This window comes from Mandrillus leucophaeus, unplaced genomic scaffold (genome assembly GCF_000951045.1).
Source record: "Mandrillus leucophaeus isolate KB7577 unplaced genomic scaffold, Mleu.le_1.0 Scaffold115, whole genome shotgun sequence".
Lineage (NCBI taxonomy): Eukaryota > Metazoa > Chordata > Mammalia > Primates > Cercopithecidae > Mandrillus > Mandrillus leucophaeus.
Window position 1 is genome coordinate 236,914 of NW_012099765.1, and position 21,077 is coordinate 257,990.

General features: G+C 38.4%; 1 protein-coding gene across 2 annotated transcripts; it reads left to right on the forward strand.

Moving 5' to 3' along the window:
• The first annotated feature begins 4,599 nt into the window (after positions 1–4,599).
• Positions 4,600–20,850, forward strand: MAT2B (methionine adenosyltransferase II, beta). 2 transcript variants are annotated; one of them, XM_011997802.1, is made up of 7 exons: positions 4,600–4,956; positions 13,525–13,719; positions 15,099–15,213; positions 15,388–15,540; positions 18,025–18,218; positions 19,064–19,177; positions 19,697–20,850. In XM_011997802.1, the coding sequence occupies exons 1-7, from the start codon at positions 4,927–4,929 to the stop codon at positions 19,865–19,867; spliced, it is 972 nt and encodes a 323-aa protein (XP_011853192.1). In that variant the 5' UTR covers positions 4,600–4,926; the 3' UTR covers positions 19,868–20,850. The 2 variants fall into 2 exon arrangements, with proteins under 2 accessions (XP_011853192.1, XP_011853186.1); XM_011997796.1 differs by lacking the exon at positions 4,600–4,956 and adding an exon at positions 7,064–7,285.
• The last annotated feature ends 227 nt before the right edge of the window (positions 20,851–21,077 follow it).

Below are 21,077 nucleotides of genomic sequence, written 5' to 3' on the forward strand. Positions count from 1 at the left end.
TTTATTTATTTATTTATTTATTTATTTATTTATTTATTTATTTATTTATTTATTTATTTGAGACAGGGTCTTGCTCTGTTGCCCAGACTGAAGCTCACTGCAGCCTCAACCTCCCAGGCTCAAGTGATCCTCCCAGTTCAGCCTCCCAAGCAGCTGGGACTACAGCTATGTGCCACTATGTTCAATTAATTTTTTTGCATTTTTTTTTTTTTTATAAAGATGGGGTTTCATCATGTTGCCCAAGCTGGTCTCAAACTCCTGGACTCAAGCAATCTACATGCCTCAGCCTCCCAACGTGTTGGGATTACAGGTGTGAGCCACCTGGCCCAGCTTTCCCTATTTTATTCTTTTTAGCCACACTGGACTCCTTACAGAAGCTTGAGCACATTAGGCTGACTAGGCCTATCTTCTGTGCACTTGATTCATCTGCCTGGAATGTTCTCTTATATATTTTTGAAGCCACTGAAGGGAGGAAGCCCCCTGGACCTGCTCTCTGGGAAACTGTGTGATGCAGAGATCTGGCTGACTTCTCTGATGTATAGCCTGACTGGGAAGTAAAAACTTTCTAAGGTTAAGCACTGTGATCTTGGATTTGTTACCCTAGTGTAAAACTAGCCTATCTTGACAAATAAACACCATAGTTAACAAAGTAGACAAAAATATTACTTTTTAATAAAAAGCTTTAGTCTTTAGATATTTTTCAATCTGTTAATTTAAAATATTGTCAAGTTTAATTTTCATTTTCTTGACTACTGGTAAGTTCCAGCATGTTGTCCTATGTGATTTTGCCTTTTGACCTTTATCAACTGTGAATTGCTTTTCACATTTGATCTTATTTTCCTTCAGTTTGTCTTTTGACTTTGTTAATTATCATTATTGTTGTTGTGCAGCTGTTTACAATAATCTATGTGGTTTAATTTATTGATATTTTCCCTTTTGGTTTCTAAATGGCATAATATGCTTATAAAAGGTTTTCTCACATCAAGATTATTTTATATATACTCTTCTCATGCTTTTGTTATAGTTTAACTTTTTTTAACCATGATAAATGAAACAATAGTTCAACTTTTTAAATTTGTAAATAACTTATTTTAGTATAAGTGAATTAGAATCCAGTCTTATTTTTTTTTCAGTTTCCACACAAAGCATTGACAGCCTGATTTTTTTAATGATCCATTTTAATTTACTATCTTTATCCCCTAATAAATTTTCATATGCATACTTGAATCTAGCTGAGTTAATCAGTATAACAGTATCTTTCAGACAAACCTGGGAGGTTAAGAGGAAGATTAGGTTTGGGAGACAAGATGACGATAAATTAATCTATTTTAGAATTTCACATAAGTAAAATCATACTTTTTGAATTTAGTTTCTTTTACTCATCATAATGACTTTGAGATTTATTTACACAGTTCATTTCTTTGTATAGCTAAGTAATATTCCACAGTATGGATACACCACAATTTGTTTACCCATTCATCTGCTGATGGATGTTTATGTTGTTTCCAGTTTTAATCTGTTTTGAATTAAGCTGCTGTGAATATTCTTGTGTGAGTCTTTATAAACATGTATTTTATTTCTCTTGGGTAAGCACCTAGAAGTGGAATTACTGGGTCATGGAATAGGTGTATGTTTTTTGTTTGTTTGCTTTTGGTTTTTTTTTTTTTTTTTTGAGATGGAGTCTCTCTCTGTCACCCAGGCTGGAGTGCAGTGGCACGATCGCAGCTCACTGCAACCTACGCCTCCCGGGTTCAAGCAATTCTCCTGCCTCAGCCTCCTGAGTAGCTGGGATTACAGGCACATACCACCACACCCGGCTAATTTTTGTATTTTTTTTTTTTTTAGTAGAGACAGGGTTTCACCATGTTGGTCAGGCTGGTCTCACACTCCTGACCTCATGATCCACCCTCCTCGGCCTCCCAAAGTGCTGGGATTACAGGCGTGAGCCACTGTACCTGGCCAGAATAGGTGTATGTTTAACTTTATTTTATTTTATTCCTTTTTTTTTCTTATTGTTCTTATTTCTCTGAGGCATACATGTAACTTTATAAAAACTTTCAATTTTCTAAAGTGGTTGTATCATTTTATACTCCCTCCAGCAATAAGAGTATTCTAGTTATTCTAAATGCTTGTTAGTGAAGGAGTTGAGAATATGCTATCCCAAAATATGCCACCCTGGCATTTTGACTATTTTAAGTTAAAGACACTTAAAAAACAGCAGGCACAAGAAGATCACTGTGACTTTTCTGTTTCTTAAAAGCAGGAGATGACATTCCCACATGAAAGATGCCCTCCCATACTAGAAATAAAGTAACATTCCTATCACCAAAGACAGGAAGTGAATGCCAGATAATTCTGTACCAACCTTATTAAAATAACTGATCTTCTAGCCTCAAAAATGTAGTTACTTTTTCACAATTTAGTACTCTGTCTAATTTGGTGTTTAATTGCAACTCTAACTGCATCTTTGGGTCTTCACTTTCTTAGGAAGGACCCATGCCACATAACGCTTGTATAAAATAGATTTGTATGCTTTTTTCCTGTTGATCTACCTTAATTTAATTCTTAAGTCTAGCTGAAAAACCCTGAAAAGACAGAAGTAAAATTTGCCTCCCTTATATTATCATTTGATGCTTTCAGTCTTTAACTTTGGCCATTCTGTTACGTATGTAATGGTATCTTCACGTGGTTTTAATTTGCTTCTCTAATGTTGAGCATCTTTTTATGTGCTTATCGGCTATTCTTATATCTTCCTTTTTAAAGTGTTGTCCAGGTCGGGCGTGGTGGCTCATGCCTGTAATCCCAGCACTTCGGGAGGCTGAGGTAGGTGGATCATTTGAGGTCAGGAGCTCGAGCCTGAGCAACCTGGTGAAACCCTGACTCCACTCAAAATACAAAAATTAGCTGGGTGTGGTGGCATACACCTGTAATCCCAGCTACTCAGGAGGCTGAGGCAGGAGAATTGCTTGAACCGGGGAGGCAGAGGTTACAGTGAGCCGAGATCGTGCCACTGCAGTCCAGCCTGGCAGACAGAGTGAGACTCTGTCTCAATAATTAATAAATAAATAAATAGCGTTGTATGGCAGATCCACCTGACAGCAATAACTTTAAGCCTACCCTGAGAATGACCCTGTGGTCTAAGAAGAATGTGTGTGTCTAAGAAGAATAGCTTGGAGCTAAAGAATCCAGGAATGGCCAAGGTGAATATTCACTCCTTATCGATGGAGGACATCTGAGTCCCTGGTTCATCCCTTGCAACACAAGCTATACAGGTGATGGAGGCCCTTTGTTATGGGTTAAATGGAGGTTGCTAGGTGGAACATGCTAAGTGAAAATACTATACAAACCATACTTTTTACAAACGGCAGTGGTTCTCCCGTCCAGCCCACTGCCACTGGACTGTCCTTGTATTTAAGTTCCCTCAATAAACCCTATATCTGGTTCACTGTCTCTGGGTCTTTTCTTCAGCCTCTCATACACGATGCCATTCCTGTTGGAGTCAATAGAGGTCTGACATGACAAATGTCTGTTAAAAACTTCTGTCCATTTTAGAACTTGTTTTTTTAAAAATTATCGAGTTGTGGAGTTAATTGCTCTGAATATTAGTCCTTTTCAGATATATATATATATAGAGAGAGAGAGATTTCCCCTCCCAATAGCAAGACCCTGTCTCTAAACACACAAAAAGATTTTTTTAATTAGCTGGTTGTGGTTGTGCACGCCTGTGGTCCTAGCTGCTTGGGAAGCTGAGGCTGTAGAATTACGTGCGGCCCAGGAGTTCCAGGCTGCAGTGAGCTGTGATGGCACCACTGCTCTCCAGCCTGGGTGACAGAGGGAGACCCTGTCTTGAAACAATAAAAATAAATACATTATGCCCAATTAGTGACTTGGGATCCATCTTGAAAGACTGGCTTTTTCAGGTTCACATTTGTTCACAAATGCAAACACACACAACAATTCTTCATAATTTATATTAATAGATTTCTCTGAATGCCTCTTAGAGTTTACCATGTGCTGTGTGCTCTAAATGAATATAACATTAAAAGTTAGATGATTCTTTTAGTTCAATTCGAATGGCAATTTTTGATGTTCTTAAATTGGTACAGAGCCATAATCCAGAATAGCGGTGCAAAGCTCACTGAGCACATTCATTACCCTTCAAAGTCTTCGAAAACAGATTACTGGGCTTCACTCCTAGAGAATGATTTCATTCCTTAGGTTCTGTGGTGCAGGCAGGTTTGGAAATCACTTATCTAAAAGTCCTTAATGCTTTGTGAAACTTAAGTCCACTCCATCTACCATTTTCTCAGAGGGCAGGGTAGTATTAATGGAAATGACCCGTTGCATTTTACTTCTTGCCTGCTGTTACCACCACCGCCTTTTACTCTCCTTTGAAATAATTAAAAAGCACTGGGAAGGGAAAGCACTGCAGAATTTTACTAAACATAATCTGTTGCAATAAGATGTAACTAAATAAAATGACAGAAAACTGTGCCTTTTAGAACAGGAATCAACTGCATGATCTGTGTGCTTTCCAAAAGCGTGGCTCACTCTTCTTCCGCAAGAGAAAACTACAACCAGTCTTGACAGGAAGTTGTTGGGTTTTTGTTTTTGTTTTTGTTAAATAGTTCTACCAAATAGTTTTGCAAATAGACCCAGGCTTGACTGGCAATTAAACATGAAACTTCTCATTGGGTATTTTCGAGACTACCACGGGGAATCAGCTACCAGCTTACTGCCATGTGGAAAACTGCACGAGATTCCGGGATCGGAATCAAAATGCTAATTTAAAAGGTCAAGTGAAGCTGCGCCTCACGTTTTGGCGTGCCTGCGCTCTCTGCAGGCAGCAGCGAACAAAGACCCAGCAAGAGAAGGCAGAGGCTAAGACCCATCCCGTATCTGCTCTCCTGAAATAATTCTGGAGTCATGCCTGAAATGCCAGAGGACATGGAGCAGGTAAGAACTAGCAATTCAAGAAATGAAGCATTCTAGAGTAAGAGATGCTTTAAAAGCATTCCAGTGAACGCCTGCTAAAAACAGAATTGTTGTGTAAAGAAAATAGAAACGAGAGTCATTCATTTCCTTAAAACATAACCTCGGGACAAGGAAGAATAAGCCAACTTTAGTTACTGACCTAGAGAACCAGGTTATGAAGAACTCAGCTAAGTCTCATTAGCTGACAAGAATAAAATGCAAGACAGAACTGCAGTTTCATTTACCATTTTAAATGCAATTATGTATATAAAGTTTCTACATAAATAAGGTTTTTATCTATAGTTGTGTGTTCCAGATGTTCTTTGTCTTTGTATGAATTTAATCTGCTAACATAACTTTTAGTTTCAGGCTGCTCTCTTTAAATGTATAGACTTCACCACCACACCAAGTTGTACATTGTCTATGTAAGAATGGCGTTGGATTCGCATAGACCCTACCATCATTACAGAAAATGATTAAAAACCATATCCAAACATATGCCCCTAGAACTGTACCCAACTTTTACGGGGAAAGTATCAAGTCAGATTCTCGAAAGTAGCCAAGTTAAACTCTTTCTGTTCCTCAAGACTAGGCTGCTCTGAGAATCAGAATGCTAATTGCACATGCTTGCCCTTAAACCTTCTTCTCGTTGAAGAAGGAAGAATTAATTTTCTTTTCTCCCATAGAAAGGTAAGATTACATCATGTGTTGCGACTAGAAACTTGAAACCGAATTCCCAGTTTTTAAGAGAGGAGTATTAAGATGATCTTGGCTGCTCCCCCGGCTCTCCTCCCGCCCTCTTCTTTGTTGTCCCGGGATTATACTTGTTTAGCGCTGGGGCAGTCCTCAAGGATTCCCTAAATAATGCTAAACTGATGAACAGTAATAGCCTGTATTTAAAAAAAAAAAATCGGAACAGAAGAAACCTCAGGCTGTCTTCGATTACTGTTCTAGAGAAACTTATGTTTACACGAGTGAGGAAATGAGTTTTTGTTGGGGGTAGGGGAGAAAGGAAAGTCTCGGTGTTCTGACGTGGAAAAACTTCTTTAAAAGGCTGCTTAGTCTTTAGTTTGAAGATAAAGCAAAAAGGATTAGGAGACGGGGAAAGGCCCTAGGAAAATCCAAGCAGTGGTCACGTTTGTGGGCGACGTTTAGAGCTTGCTATCCTGGGCACACAAGAACCGTTGGACTATTCGGTGCAAAGTTGGCAAATCCTACACGGCCTGTGCCAGGGTTTACTTTCTGCATACATTTCACAGGCGTCCGACCCGGGTGGGGACTTTTTGCGATTTTGAACTGGAAGGGAAATAAGTCGGCATCAGCACTTAGGGCTGATTGACTTTTAAAAGGTGGTAGAACGCCCAGCATTACACGCTGCTGCTTAAAGTCTCGGTGCTTACCAAGGCTGGGCTTGCGTGGCCCAATCCTGCAGTCCCCGAGGCGGTGTTTCTCAAAGGGTGGGCTTGATTCTGGTTAAACCCGTTAAGAAGCCGGACCCTGGGCTCGTTTCTCATTATATAATTATGGGTAAAGTCCAAGGACCTGCGTTTTGAAGAGGTACCTAAGTAATTCATCTTCCTTTCCCCCACAACTTTTTATTTTTAATTAAAAAGAGTTTTACATTTTTGAAATCTCACACACAGGTTTTTTCTTTTTTTAAGCATCCAGGAAGACAAATGGCTCAGACGCCAACCCTTTTCTTTTTATTCCCTGTCTTTTCTAAGTCTTTAAAACCCACACCTAGGGCTCTAGAGATGTGTCCATTATGCTCTACCCACCTCCGCCCCCGCCCCCATGACTTTAAAATGCTTTTCATTCTACTTTATATATTGCTCAGTCGATCCTCATGCACTAAGCAGTCTGCAAACTTGAAACTCAAGGCGATGCAGTTCAATCTTTTCCCGAGTCAAGAAAAAATAGAAAAAAAGTAGACGATAAAAGCACACAAATAAAATCTCCGAAACAAAACCTGAGTTCACTGCCTAAGGTCAGGGCCTTTCTTTTGTGTGTAGCTTTAACCACCGGCGCGTGGGCTGGGGGCGGACCGCGCGTGCCCTTCCTCTTTCTGGGGCGTCGGCAGAACGTGGCCAATCAACGGGCGCGGCTATGGCAGCGGAAGCCGGAAGCGGCGAGCGGGGTCGTTCTGGGCCTAGGGAAGGCGGGCCGAGGGCGTCTGAGCTGAGGCCCGCGTCGATCCTGGGTTGGAGGAGGTGGCGGCCGGTGAGGCTGCGGCGTGAAGACGGCGGGCATGGTGGGGCGGGAGAAAGAGCTCTCTATACACTTTGTTCCCGGGAGCTGCCGGCTGGTGGAGGTGAGGGAGTCGGCCTGGGCGTCTCCGGTGGGAGCGGGGGCGCCGAGGGTAACGAGCCGCCGGGGCTCGGGCGGCTTTCCAGGCGTATTCCGCCCGGGTCAGAGCCTCCGGCAAGGAGTGGTCTCACCGCCACCCTCCCAGCCCCGGATCCGAGGGGGGCGCCACCGAGTTTGTTTATCTCGGCGCACACGGGTCAGTGTTTTTTTCTTCCAGCCACTGCGGCAGGAAGCAAGTAGGTGGAGATTTTACTTTCGAGTTCAGTCTCTGCTCCTGACGACGAAGAGGTTTTTCAGAGTTGTGTCTGTTTTGATTTTGTTTTTCCCCGTTTCTTCATCTTTGGTTCGTATTCCTCGATCTTACAAGTTCGTAGGTTTGAGAAAGAACAGGAAAAGGTGACTTCACACAAATAGCAGTGCTGGAGATGACAACTTACGGAACTCTAAGTTCTCGGCACTGTTACGCGCTTGACGGGCTTTACTTTAATCCTCCACTGTGAGATACTGTTACTGCCTCATTTTAGAGATGAGGAAACAGGCATAGAGGGTGATACATTGGCCCGCGTTCATTCCGTAAGGTTGGAGCTTGGAATTCAGATACAGGTTTGTGTGACTGTCTCGGGCTTTGAACCACTACGGAGTATCCCTGAAGGAAGATTATGATGATGACTGGAAGATCCATCTCTGGTGCCCCTCGCACCCCCGCTCCATCTTGTTCCATTCCACTTAAGGGCTTCCAGCATTAATCTGACAACAGAACATATCCAACCCTGGGGATAAGAACACTGCTAATGCCCAGACCATGTCTTTTGGAGAGAAGAGAGAATATAGGAGATGGCTGTTTTTGTTAATGCAGTTTTCGTGCTTCCAAATGTATTTAGGGTTTAGGGTTTTCAAATCACGTTGGTTCTTTGAGGGTAAAGTTAGGATAAATGGTGTGTTAAACCTCTATGTTCCTAGGTCCTCCAGACGGTGCTGAGTGCATGTTACGTATTGTATGTTTACATTTATATGTATGCATTCGTATGTGTACGTGTGCATATAAAGCTTAATCTACTTTCACAAAAAGAAGTTCAGTATAAAAATGAAAATAGCTTTTCGTGTTTTCCTTCATTAAAAATGAAACAACGAAGAGCTTGGCACAGACTTACTGCTGTCAAAACCTGTAGAATTAAAGCTTACTGACTCATAAGAACGAGAACTGTCTCATAGTTAATGTTAGAGAAGCAGCCTAGAGTGGTTCCTGTTAGTAATACTGTCTGTGGGGCACAGTAGGAGTTAGACCAGTCCCACCTAAATAGTTAGAGAATCTTAAAAAGTAAAGCCCAGTAATGTTTACTTAAAAGGTCTGTTTCTGGGGAATTAAAAAATAAACATGAAACTGTGCCAAGTTTTAACGTTTCCAAAAACGACAAGGCATTTACCACTGACATTTAGGGAAGCCCCCCTCCACATATTAGTAATAGTCCATTCTTTACTACTCTAGGCATTTTTTAGTAGACAGTAATGCAAGTGTGCTACAGTAGAAATCACTGTCCCAGAGAACTGTGTTGGACCACTCAGAAAGAGCCATATATCTCCCATTACCTATACAATTTGGTATCATTGGATTAGATAGAATAATAACAGTAGCTCCACATTTATTTATATGTATTTCATTTTTCAAGAAATGTTTTTTTGGTGTCCATAAATCTGGTCCCTTGGAGTGGTTGAATTCCGTACTTCAAAGTTTAGACAATAAGAGGCAGACACGTTTAGAGTAACTTAAACTGATACTAGATCTACTTTCCCCCGTATAATAAAAGTTGAGAAAAAGTAGACTTCAGGCAAAGTATTATCAACTCTTTATTGTGCCTTGAGTGAACTAGATAGCATTTTGTTCTTTCATTCTGAGTTTCTTAAAGTGTTTAGCCATTTCTTCCTTGTGCACAGCTAAAATAATTTATGGAGTGCAGGTCCAAAGTAGTTTTTAGAGAGATATTTCTTTTTCTAAAGAACGAACCAAAAACCCCCAACAAAACAGTGTAAGAGGCAGAGTACTGTTTATATAGGAGCTCAAAAATAGAGATATTTGTTTAGCATATTTTAAATTTCGGAGTAATGCTTATTCAGAGGAAAAGTTACCTTGTTTAACTGAACGAAACTATTCGGACTCCTTGTGGTAGGAATAATATGGAAACTGTTAGAAATGTAGAACTTTAAAGCTGAAAGAGCCTTAGTCATTTTGTCTAAATGCCTCCCGCATGTACCAGTGAGGAATTAGATCAATAGAGATAGAGTAACTTCTTAACACCAGTTTGTGGCAGAACAGATAAAACTGTAATCATTCATGAAACCAAATATTAGTTCAAAGGATTGAGACAAAATGCAGTGTATTTGACTTGACCAGAGAAGCAAGAAGACTCAGATTCTGGTTCCAGCTTTTTTACTGTAGACAAAACCTTTAACACCGGACTTCTTGTTCCTCGCTTTGGAAATACCTTTTCTAGCAAGCTTTTTTTTTTTTTTTTTTTTTTTTCCTTCCCCCTTGCTCTGTCGCCCAGTCTGGAGTACAGTGGCTCAATCATTGCTCACTGCAACCTCTGCCTCCAGGGTTCAAGCGATTCTCCTGCCTCAGTCTCCTAAGTAGCTGAGATTGTAGGCGCCCACCACCATGCCCGACTAGTTTTTGTATTTTGGGTAGAGACAGGGTTTCACCATGTTGGCCAGGCTGGTTTTGTACCCCTGACCTCAGGTGATCCGCCCACCTTGGCCTCCCAAAGTGCTGGGATTACAGGTGTGAGCCATGGCACCCGGCCTCAAACTGCTGTTACTAAAAAAACAAAAAGAACTAACTATGATTATATACTCATATAACATGTTTTCTTTTTTTTGTTTGAGACGAAGTCTCGCTCTTGTTCCCCAGGCTGGAGTGCGATGGTGCGATCTCAGCTCACTACAGCCTCCGCCTCTCGCGTTCAAGCGATTCTCCTGCCTCAGCCTCCTGAGTAGCCGAGATTACCTAAAATTACCTAAAAAAATATGAAACAGTGTACAGTACCCAGCGGTCAGATGTCAGTGCTGAAGATTTTTATTAAGAGTGAGGATCTGAAGTGCAAGCATTTACTGAAATGGAAATGATACTGCACAACATTCTGTTTGAAAATTAACATGAATAGGCCGGGGGGCGCACTGGAGGCCTTACATAGTAGTAACCTAGGGGTATAAGGATACAAAGTTGCATTTTCTCCTGCAACTCCACTTCCTTTTTTAAGTTAAGCCTGTTATATTCCCTAAAGAGCCTTATTCTTCTCTATACTTAACACTGCATCAACTCCAAAACGCTCTTTATTATAATAAGATCATCTGGGCTCTTATCTAAGTTGCACTGTTAGCAAAAAATACTGCCAAACTATGACAATTCTTAAGATTTATTTTTTTTAATTCATTTAACAGAGATGTTAAAATGAAACAAGTGTACTTCACAGAATCAGTGAAGTAGGCAGATCTTAATTCACTGTTTAGTAACTTGTGGATTGTATAATGCTTTGGCTTCTATTTCAAGTTCTCTTTTTTAAGGGGGAAAGATACTGTTGTCATTTTGAGAAAGGTAGATGGCACTTTTTGTTTTGCTTGTATAAGAGAAACAGATTTTTATGAAAGCTTTGAACTTTCCTGAAGTTCGGAGTACCCTTGTCCTCTAAGTGCAGTCTCCAAATCACAATGATCAGCATCACTTGTTGGAACTTGTTGGGATTGCAAATTATCAAGTCCCACCCCAGACCTTTGTGATCTGAAAGCCCTCCAGGTGATTCTGACCCACACTGAAACTTGAGAACCACTGACCTTGGGAACTGTGGTTACCTGTTCTTTGCTTCCCTACAGTGAACTAAAAAGTGAGAAACTCAGGAAGAAACCAAATTATCTCTTTTATAGTATTTTTTCAGGAATCTTTACAGTATTTACCCTGTGTAAATTGTTTTGTCTGTTGTATCTGTACTAGACTTGGCATGTTTTCTCCTCTTTACAGTTCAATCTTTGTAGAGCTGTTTTCTTGCCAAATTTCAAAGAAAATATTTTGTTGGCTGAAATCCTTGTTTTCATAGATCAATTGGTTTAGAGCCAAGTTTTGCAACGCAGCCTGAATGAAATTGCTTTCAACTTTTAAAATGTCTTGAAATTGGTTGAACTAAGGAAAAATAATCCTAAGAATTTACCTTTATACTATCTTTCCCTGTTAGTCTTTTCATTTTAGGTTTTTGATATGCTAGAAATACTTGATTTTGGTGTCTTTTTTTTTTTTTTTTAAATGTATGTATTCGGCTAAGTAATTTAATTGAGCTAAGGGCTTTAAACAGTCTTTGGTTATTGTATATGTATTTAAAGTTTTTGGTAGCTCAGAATTAGGTGACTATAACAACGCTTGAGATAAAATAACTGGTTTGTTTTTTTAATAGTAAAAGTTGACTTTATTCAAGATCCTGGTGGGAAACTTGGTGTTACCCGTCTTGGGAAGAAGGGACATTTTTGGAACTATGCTTGGAAACATAGAATTTAAATTGTTTCCTAAATAATGGTTCTTTTTCATTTGTGTGTGTAAGAATTTATTTGTTTCACAGTAGCAACACAGATCTGCTTAAAATATTTTTTCTTATCCTTTGTGTTTATTAATTTTAGCTTTTTTTTTGGAGATGGAGTCTCGCTCTTGTTACCTAGGCTGGAGTGCGGTGGCGGCGCGCTCTTGGCTCATTGCAACCTCCGCCTCCCGGGTTCAAGCAATTCTCCTGCCTCAGCCTCCCGAGTAGCTGGGATTACAGGCGCCTGTGACCACGCCTGACTAATTTTTTTGTATTTTTAGAAGAGGTGGGGTTTCACGGTGTTGGCCAGGCTGGTCTTGAACTTCTGACCTCAGGTGATCTGCCCAGCTCGGCCTCCCAAAGCACTGAGATTACAGGCATGAGCCACTGCGCCTAGCCAATTTTAACTATTCTATGTAGGTAAATTTAGGGTTAACTAAGGAACATTTACCAATTTGGTTAAACTTTGAAAGCATTTAAGTGTTGTAAGGACCAAGTTTTTTTTCCTCCTCATAAATTCCTTTGAAATGTTGATTAATTCTCTACCTTGGGTCCATCAAAGTATGATAAATCGTTGAGACTTGAAAGAATATTTGGGATTAAAATCTGAAGACCAGAATTGTCAGCTTGTAAATATATTGGCAGATTTGACCCAAATACTAATCAGGCCTTAAAATAGGTAAACTTAAAACACATTTCTCTCTAGATACTCAAAGAGCACCTTCAGTCATATCTATAGGAGCAAGACAAATTGTAAAGTCTTATAAACTGAAAAATGTAATGTTATTTACTATTTAGGTACTTGGAGCAAAAGTATAAAAAAAGTTGCTGTTTATTCTTTTGGGCATTGTCAACCATAAAACTAGGATTTTCTGTTAACATAGGAAATATAAATCTACATAATTCCTTGCATATCATCTTGTGTTCTTTTCCTTGGGAAAGATTATTATAACTTTAATTAAAAAAAATTTTTTTTTTGAGACAAGATCTCACTCTGTCCCCCAGACTGGAGTGCATGTCATGATCTTTGCTTATTACAGCCTCGATCTCCCAGACTGAAGTGATCCTCCCACCCCAGCCTCCCAAGTAGCTAGGACTACAGGCATGCACCACCTGTAGCTCAGCTAATTTTTGCTTTTTTTTTTTTCTTTTGTAAGGATGGGATTTCACCATGTTGCCCAGGCTGCTCTTGAACTCCTGGGCCCAGGTGATCCATCCGCCTTGGCCTCCCAAAGTGCTGGGATTGAAGGCATGAGCCACCATGCCTGGCAAAAACTTTTTCTTAAGGGATACAGTTTTTTATATGGTTTGATTAATCATTGTTCTAACTTTATTTATTACATTTTTAAGTGTATTTTCTTTTTATTTTAAAATTTTATTTTTAAAAATATAAAGTATATTTTTACTTTTTTTTTTGTATTGAGACAGGGGTCTCACTATGTTACCCAGGCTGGTCTCAAACTCCTGGGCCCAATGGATCTGCCTGCCTCACATTCCCAAAGTGTTGGAATTACAGGCGTGAGCCTGGTGCCCGGCTCTAACTTAACTTTAGAATTGGCTTGCAGATATGGGACATGAACCGAAATACATAGAATTAAGAAATTTAGGGAACAACGATGGTGACTAATTTATTTGAGAGAATTATTTTCAAAGTTAGTAACTCTTTCTTTCCCCCTTCACCTTTTAGGAGGAAGTTAACATCCCTAATAGGAGGGTTCTGGTTACTGGTGCCACTGGGCTTCTTGGCAGAGCTGTACACAAGGAATTTCAGCAGAATAATTGGCATGCTGTTGGCTGTGGTTTTAGAAGAGCAAGACCAAAATTTGAACAGGTTAATCTGTTGGATTCTAATGCAGTTCATCACATCATTCATGATTTTCAGGTATGATTTAGGTTATTTTAACGTACACATGAACAATATTAAGAATTGTCTGGATGATATAGAAAATATCCTTGCCCTCAAGGAAATTACTATGCTTGAAAGCGCTAAAGCTCTAACTTATTATGCAGTAGCATTTTTTTCAGTTAGTATGACATGGCATATGTAATCCTTAAAGTTAAATTTTGACACGTTGACAAAGACAAATATGAAGCATTTTGTAAAAAGCTTAATGTTTATAGAGTGCCTTCTAAGTAATACTTTCTCTGCAGATGGTTTTCAGATGTTACTGTAAACCTCACATTACTGCAAAATGGTTATTATTTTCATTTTAGAGCTGAGGAAGCAGGGTCAGGTTTTTGGTATCACTGATACTATTCTTCCTTTGACATGGATTTATTAGATACTTAAATCATGTTAATTGCATTAATGATAGCTCTTTCCTCCTGTCCAAATTGGGGGATAAAATTTGTTTTGATTTAGAAACACTTTTGTTTTAATCTGTTCTATTTTTGTTTTTGAGACGTAGTCTTGCTCTGTTGCCCAGGCTGGAGTGCAGTGGTGGAGTTTCAGCTCACTGCAGCCTCCGCCTCCCAGGGTTCAAGCAGTTCTCCTGCCTCAGCTTCCTGAGAGGTATACCTGAGACTACAGGTCTGCGCAACCACACCTGGCTAATTTTTGTATTTCTAGTGGAGATGGGGTTTCACCATGTTGGCCAGGCTGGTCTTGAACTCCTGACCTCAAGTGATCCGCCCTCCTTGGCCTCCCAAAGTGCTGGGATTATAGGTTTGAGCCACCACGCCCAGCCTAGAAACACAGTTGTTTTATTTTCAAAGGAGGGGGGTCTCACTCTGTCGCCCAGCGTGGAGTACGATCGATCGATCACAGCCCACCGTAGCCCTGAGTGCCTTGACTCAAGTGATCCTTCTGCCTCAGCCTCCACAACAGTTAAAACTAAAGGCTCACGCCACCATGCCTGGCTGATTTTTAATTTTTTTTGTGGAGATTGAGTACCACTATGTTGCCCAGTCTTACCTTGAACTCCTGGCCTCAAGCAGTCTCTTACCTCAGCCTCCCAAAGTGTTGGAATTACATGCATGAGCCATCACACCAGAATAAAAATACAGTAGTTGACAGTTTTTTTTCTGGTTTGTGTCTACATATTATGAAATACTCTTTTCAGTCCCTATAAATATTTTAAGTTTGAACCTTGCAAGGAAAAGAAGCAGCTTGACAGAATTACATTAGAAATTACAATGATTTATTCTTAGTTGAAGGAATGTTGATTTAATGCACATTTTTCTCTGAATTAATTTTAAGAAGGCTGTAATACCTCTTTCATTTTATTTGGAGTTAAAAAGACGTCAATGCTTAACTTCCAGCCCCATGTTATAGTGCATTGTGCAGCAGAGAGAAGACCAGATGTTGTAGAAAATCAGCCAGATGCTGCCTCTCAACTTAATGTGGATGCTTCTGGGAATTTAGCAAAGGAAGCAGGTAATGATGACTTTATAAAATTTTCATAAAATATTAAGTGATTGCTGAGTTTTTAAAAATTAAAGTTTTGTAGATGGTTATTCGTTTTTATATATCATGAAAAACCATTCTAAATTCCATGAAAGAGTAATGTCATGTAAAAATTTAATGGATTTGTCTTATTTTTTTTTGTAGCTGCTGTTGGAGCATTTCTCATCTACATTAGCTCAGATTATGTATTTGATGGAACAAATCCACCTTACAGAGAGGAAGACATACCAGCTCCCCTAAATTTGTATGGCAAAACAAAATTAGATGGAGAAAAGGCTGTCCTGGAGAACAATTTAGGTAAGATGTAATCTCTTTAGCCCCTGATTGTTTTTTAACACTTTAAAAATCTTTTATACCTATACATATAAATGTTTTAAAATTTAAAATGTTAATCAATGAATATGACTCATTAGAGAAAATTAAAATATATTTAATAAAAAAATAAAAAATTCTAAGAGATAACTACGTGAATCCTTCAAGACAGTTTCCACTATCAGTGTTTACATATTCATCTTTACACATAGAAAACAAGTCAGGTAATGCAAGCTTTTGTAACTTATTTTCAGAAAACAGGGCAGTATAATAGAGTGAGATATTCTGTTATATGTATATGTATTCTTTTATATGTAATTCTGTTAATACATATATGTATTTTGTTTTTATGTATTCTGTTATATGTGTTAGCATTCTGTTATATGTATGGTGTTTCTTTTTTCCTATATGTGAGTTTGTGTATAATACACATCTTATGTAAAAAGTATATACTCCTTAGAAAAAATGTAAAATTACTAAGAATAAAAATTCTCATAAATGCTGCCTCAGAGAGAGAAACACCAAATGTGATTAAGTGTGGAAGCATATTTATATATTTTCAAAAAAATGTATGCATGTTGTTTCATAACCTGTTTTTTTCTCCCTCAACATCTTTGCATTTCAGTACAAGTGGAGCGAGCTCTGGGATATCTTACTCCTATCAGTGGCTGCATAGAACTTAATTTAATGAGCCCCTGCACTAAAACTACTGCCTTAGACTGTACTATGGCCTTGAGAAGCAGCCCTAGCATAGAATACCTTACTAACGGACATTTAGGTTTTTTTTTAAGTTTTCTTGTATCACAAATTATTCTGTCGAAATCATCCTTGAATACATTGTCTCAGTTTATTTCATGCTGCTATAACAGAATACCAACAACTCAGTAATTTATAAAGAACAGAAATTTGTTTCACACAGTTCTAGGGGCTGAGAAGTTCAAGATCAAGGTGTGAGGATCTTTCTGGCCCTCAAGAGGGCAGGAATGCTGTGTTCTCACATGGCAGAAGAGCAGAAAGGGATGTGCTCCTTCCTTCAAGCCCTTTTATAATGGCATTGATCTATTCATGAGAGCAGAGCGCTGATGACCACCTAAACACCTCCCAAAATGCCCCACCTCCCAACACTGTTGCTTCATGGATTAAGTTTCAACATGGATTTTTGGAGAGGACAAAAGCATTCAAACCATAGCAATATCTAAGTTCTCTTGTCATATAATTTAAAAGAAAATGTTTGATTTGCAGTTAAAATGTTATTGTATACCATCAGCAGGGACCATTATATAATCTAAATATTAATGAGTGGTTGTAAAACTAATGTGAACGCTCATATACCCTTCACATAGATTCACAAATTTTAATGTTTTGTCACATTTGTTTTATACGTATGCTTTTGCCAGACCCATTGATAATTAGTTGAATTTCATCTCCAGATACTTCACCTTTTATCTTCTAACACCAAGAATGTTCTTTACATAATTACAATGCAGTTATCATACATTGGAAACTTAACATTAATATGATACTGTAATCAAATACAAATCTATGTAGGAATGTTATCATTTATGCCAAAAATATCCTTTATTGCTTTTATTTTTTAATGTAGCATCCAAAGACTATTAATTGCACTTAGTTGTCATGATAGGTTTTATTTTTAATGATCATAATAATGTAGGATTTTTGTATATAAAAACTAGTCCAAATGACAGAAGATACTTAGCAAATGTGTTTTTGAGTTTTCTTCTTTTTTTGTTTTTTGAGATAGGGTCTCAGTCGCCTGGGCTGGAGTGCAGTGGAACACAGCTCACTATAGCCTTGACCTCCTTGGCTTAAACGATCCTCCCACCACGAATGGCTAATATTTTTACATTTTGTAGAGATGTAGTCTCACTATGTTGTCCCGGCTCATCTCGAACTCCTGGGCTCAAGTAGTCCTCCTGCCTTGGCCTCCCAAGTGCTGGAACTACAGGCATGAGCCCCACCACACTCAGCCTTTGACTGTTTTTAATTTTATTTTTGAGGCAGGGTCTCACTCTGTTGCCCAGGCTAGAGTACAGTGTTGCAATCATGGCTCATTGCAGCCTCGAACTTCCAGGCTCAAGAGATCCTCTTGCCTCACTCAGCCTCCCAAGTAGTTGGGACTACAGGTGTGTGCCACCATGCTCAGCTAATTTTCATTGTAATTTTTCGTAGAGACGATTTTTGCTATGATGCCCAGGCTGATCTTGAACTCGTGGCCTCAAGTGATCCTTCTGCCTTGGCCTCCCAAAGTGCTAGCATTATAGGCATGAGCCACTGCGCCTGGCCTTGACTATTTTTACATTGCATTGTCACAAGTGAGCTGTGTCATTATGCTTTTTTTAAATTAAAAGGCAAGGTTTCTACTTTGATATTTAAATCCACACCCTTGTATCTTACATCAAAATTTAAGAGCCAGTCAGCTTTAAAATATTTGCTTTTATTCTTCTCTAGGAGCTGCTGTTTTGAGGATTCCTATTCTGTATGGGGAAGTTGAAAAGCTCGAAGAAAGTGCTGTGACTGTTATGTTTGATAAAGTGCAGTTCAGCAACAAGTCAGCGAACATGGATCACTGGCAGCAGAGGTTCCCCACACATGTCAAAGATGTGGCCACTGTGTGCCGGCAGCTAGCAGAGAAGAGAATGCTGGTAAGAAGGATTCCTGAGACCTGTCTTAGCGAAGGTCCACTTTGTCTTTTCCATGCTTGAACTTTCATAGCTATACTTGGAGTGTTACTGAGTGAAAGCCGGAAGTGCTTTTTTAAAACTATTAGACCAAATAAAAGTGGTTTATATATAGTACACTGTATTCATGAAGAATAAAAATAGTATGCTCTTCTGTCTGCATTTATTTCTTATGTATTATAGACCCCATCATTTCTTTTATTGCAAAGTGTTAGAAAACTTCAAAATAATCACCTAATGTCTGTTAAGAAGGTACTCTTTGGGGGCTGGGCATGGTGGCTCACACCTGTAATCCCAGCACATTTGAAAAAGTTAGTATTAAATATAATATCCATACAAAGAAAGATGAGACTGATTTAGTTTAGAATATTAATAGGATGACCACAGTTTTTTAATATATGAGAATTATATTTTGTAATACATAACATGACAATATTTAAGAAAGTTTAGTTCAACTTGAATGGTTCTATTAAGTTTTTGTTTTAGGGTAATTAAAAATACTCATTAAATTGGACTGTTTTTATAAAAATCTGTAATCACATTTTATATTCCCACCAATTAAGTAAAACTGGAGCCTTTTTTTGATTTTAAAAATTCTTAAGGTTTAAATTCTAGAAATTGCTCTTTTGTGTTTTGCTGGGCGTATTAGTAGGAATTTGATTTTAGATATCTTGGTGAGAGCTTTCCAGAAAAAGAGGGTTGCATTTTAGTTCCTAGACCTTATTCTAAATAAGCTTTTTTGTCAAACCTCTTATTCTACTCAACTCAAAAAGTTGAAACTATTGAATTGATTGTGTCATTGTTCTTAGGATCCATCAATTAAGGGAACCTTTCACTGGTCTGGCAATGAACAGATGACTAAGTATGAAATGGCGTGTGCAATTGCAGATGCCTTCAACCTCCCCAGCAGTCACTTAAGACCTGTAAGTACATGGCTTTAAAAACCTTCTCTAGATCCATCGCTATGGTATATATTATTGCTGTGTTGGGTAACTTCATTTCTCAGTACTAATCAAAGTGAACTTTGCTTGTATGCTGGCTGTTCATAGTGCTGCTTTTCTCAAAATTATCATCTATAGAGAAGATCATGAGTATTGAAGTTTGTAGAAAATGTATTATTGTCTTGATCGTGACAGGCATTTGGTTTATTTTTCCAGGGACTATCAAACCAGATTTCTTACGCTAAGAGCAAAAATGAGTAGCAAATATAAAACCTCAAAATGGCCAGGCGCAATGGCTCATGCCTGTAATCCCAACACTTTGGGAGGCTGAGGCAGGAGGATCCCTTGAGCCCAGGAGTTTGAGACTAGCCTGGGCAGTGGAGGGAGATCTCATCTCTGTTTAAAAATATATACATATTAAAAAAAAAGGTCGGGGGGAACAAAGCCCTCAAATATAACCTTTCACTTACTTTTGATTTTTTTGTTTATCTTTCTTTAAAGATTACTGACAGCCCTGTCCTAGGAGCACAGCGTCCAAGAAATGCTCAGCTTGACTGCTCCAAATTGGAGACCTTGGGCATTGGCCAACGAACACCATTTCGAATTGGAATCAAAGAATCACTTTGGCCTTTCCTCATTGACAAGAGATGGAGACAAACGGTCTTTCATTAGTTTATTTGTGTTGGGTTTTTTGTTTTTTTTTTTTTTTAATGAAAAGTATAGTATGTGGCACTTTTTAAAGAACAAAGGAAATAGTTTTGTATGAGTACTTTAATTGTGACTCTTAGGATCTTTCAGGTAAATGATGCTCTTGCACTAGTGAAATTGTCTAAAGAAACTAAAGGGCAATGTTGCCCTGTTTGCAGTAATTTTTCTTTTTATCATTTTGTTTGTCCTGGCTAAACTTGGAGTTTTGAGTATAGTAAATTATGATCCTTAAATCTTTGAGAGCCAGGATGAAGCAGATCTGCTGTAGACTTTTCAGATGAAACGCATTGTTCATTCTCATAACCTCCATATTTTCAGGATTTTTGAAGCTGTTGACCTTTTCATGTTGATTATTTTAAATTGTGTGAAATGGTATAAAAATCATTGGTGTTCATTATTTGCTTTGCTTGAGCTCAGATCAAAATGTTTGAAGAAAGGAACTTTATTTTTGCAAGTTACGTACAGTTTTTATGCTTGAGATATTTCAACATGTTATGTATATTGGAACTTCTACAGTTTGATGCTTCCTGCTTTTATAGCAGTTTATGGGGAGCACTTGAAAGAGCGTGTGTACGTGTATTTTTTTCCTAGGCAAACATTGAATGCAAACGTGTATTTTTTTAATATAAATATATAACTGTCCTTTTCATCCCATGTCGCCGCTAAGTGATACTTCATATGTGTGGTTATACTCATAATAATGGGCCTTTAAGTCTTTTCACCGTTCATGAATAATAATAAATATGTACTGCTGGCATGTAATGCTTAGTTTTCTTGTATTTACTTACCTTTTTAAATGTAAGGACCAAACTTCTAAACGAATTGTTCTTTTGTTGCTTTAATTTTTAAAGATTACATTCTTCTGATGTAACATCTGATACATACAAAAGAATATAGTTTAATATATATTGAAATAAAACACAATAAAATTAACACTTGATCCAGAATGTGAACTTACCACCCCATCCTAGAATGTTACAGATACTGTATCTATTTGTGCCAACTGATTTTTTTTAACTAAAAATTAATAGCTATATAATCTTGTTATATAGTTGACCCTTGAACAGTATGGGTTTAGGGGCATCAACCTTGCACAGTCTAAAATCCACTATAATTCTTGACTCCCCAAATACTTAGTAAAAACCTGTTGACCAGAAGCCTTACTGATAAACAT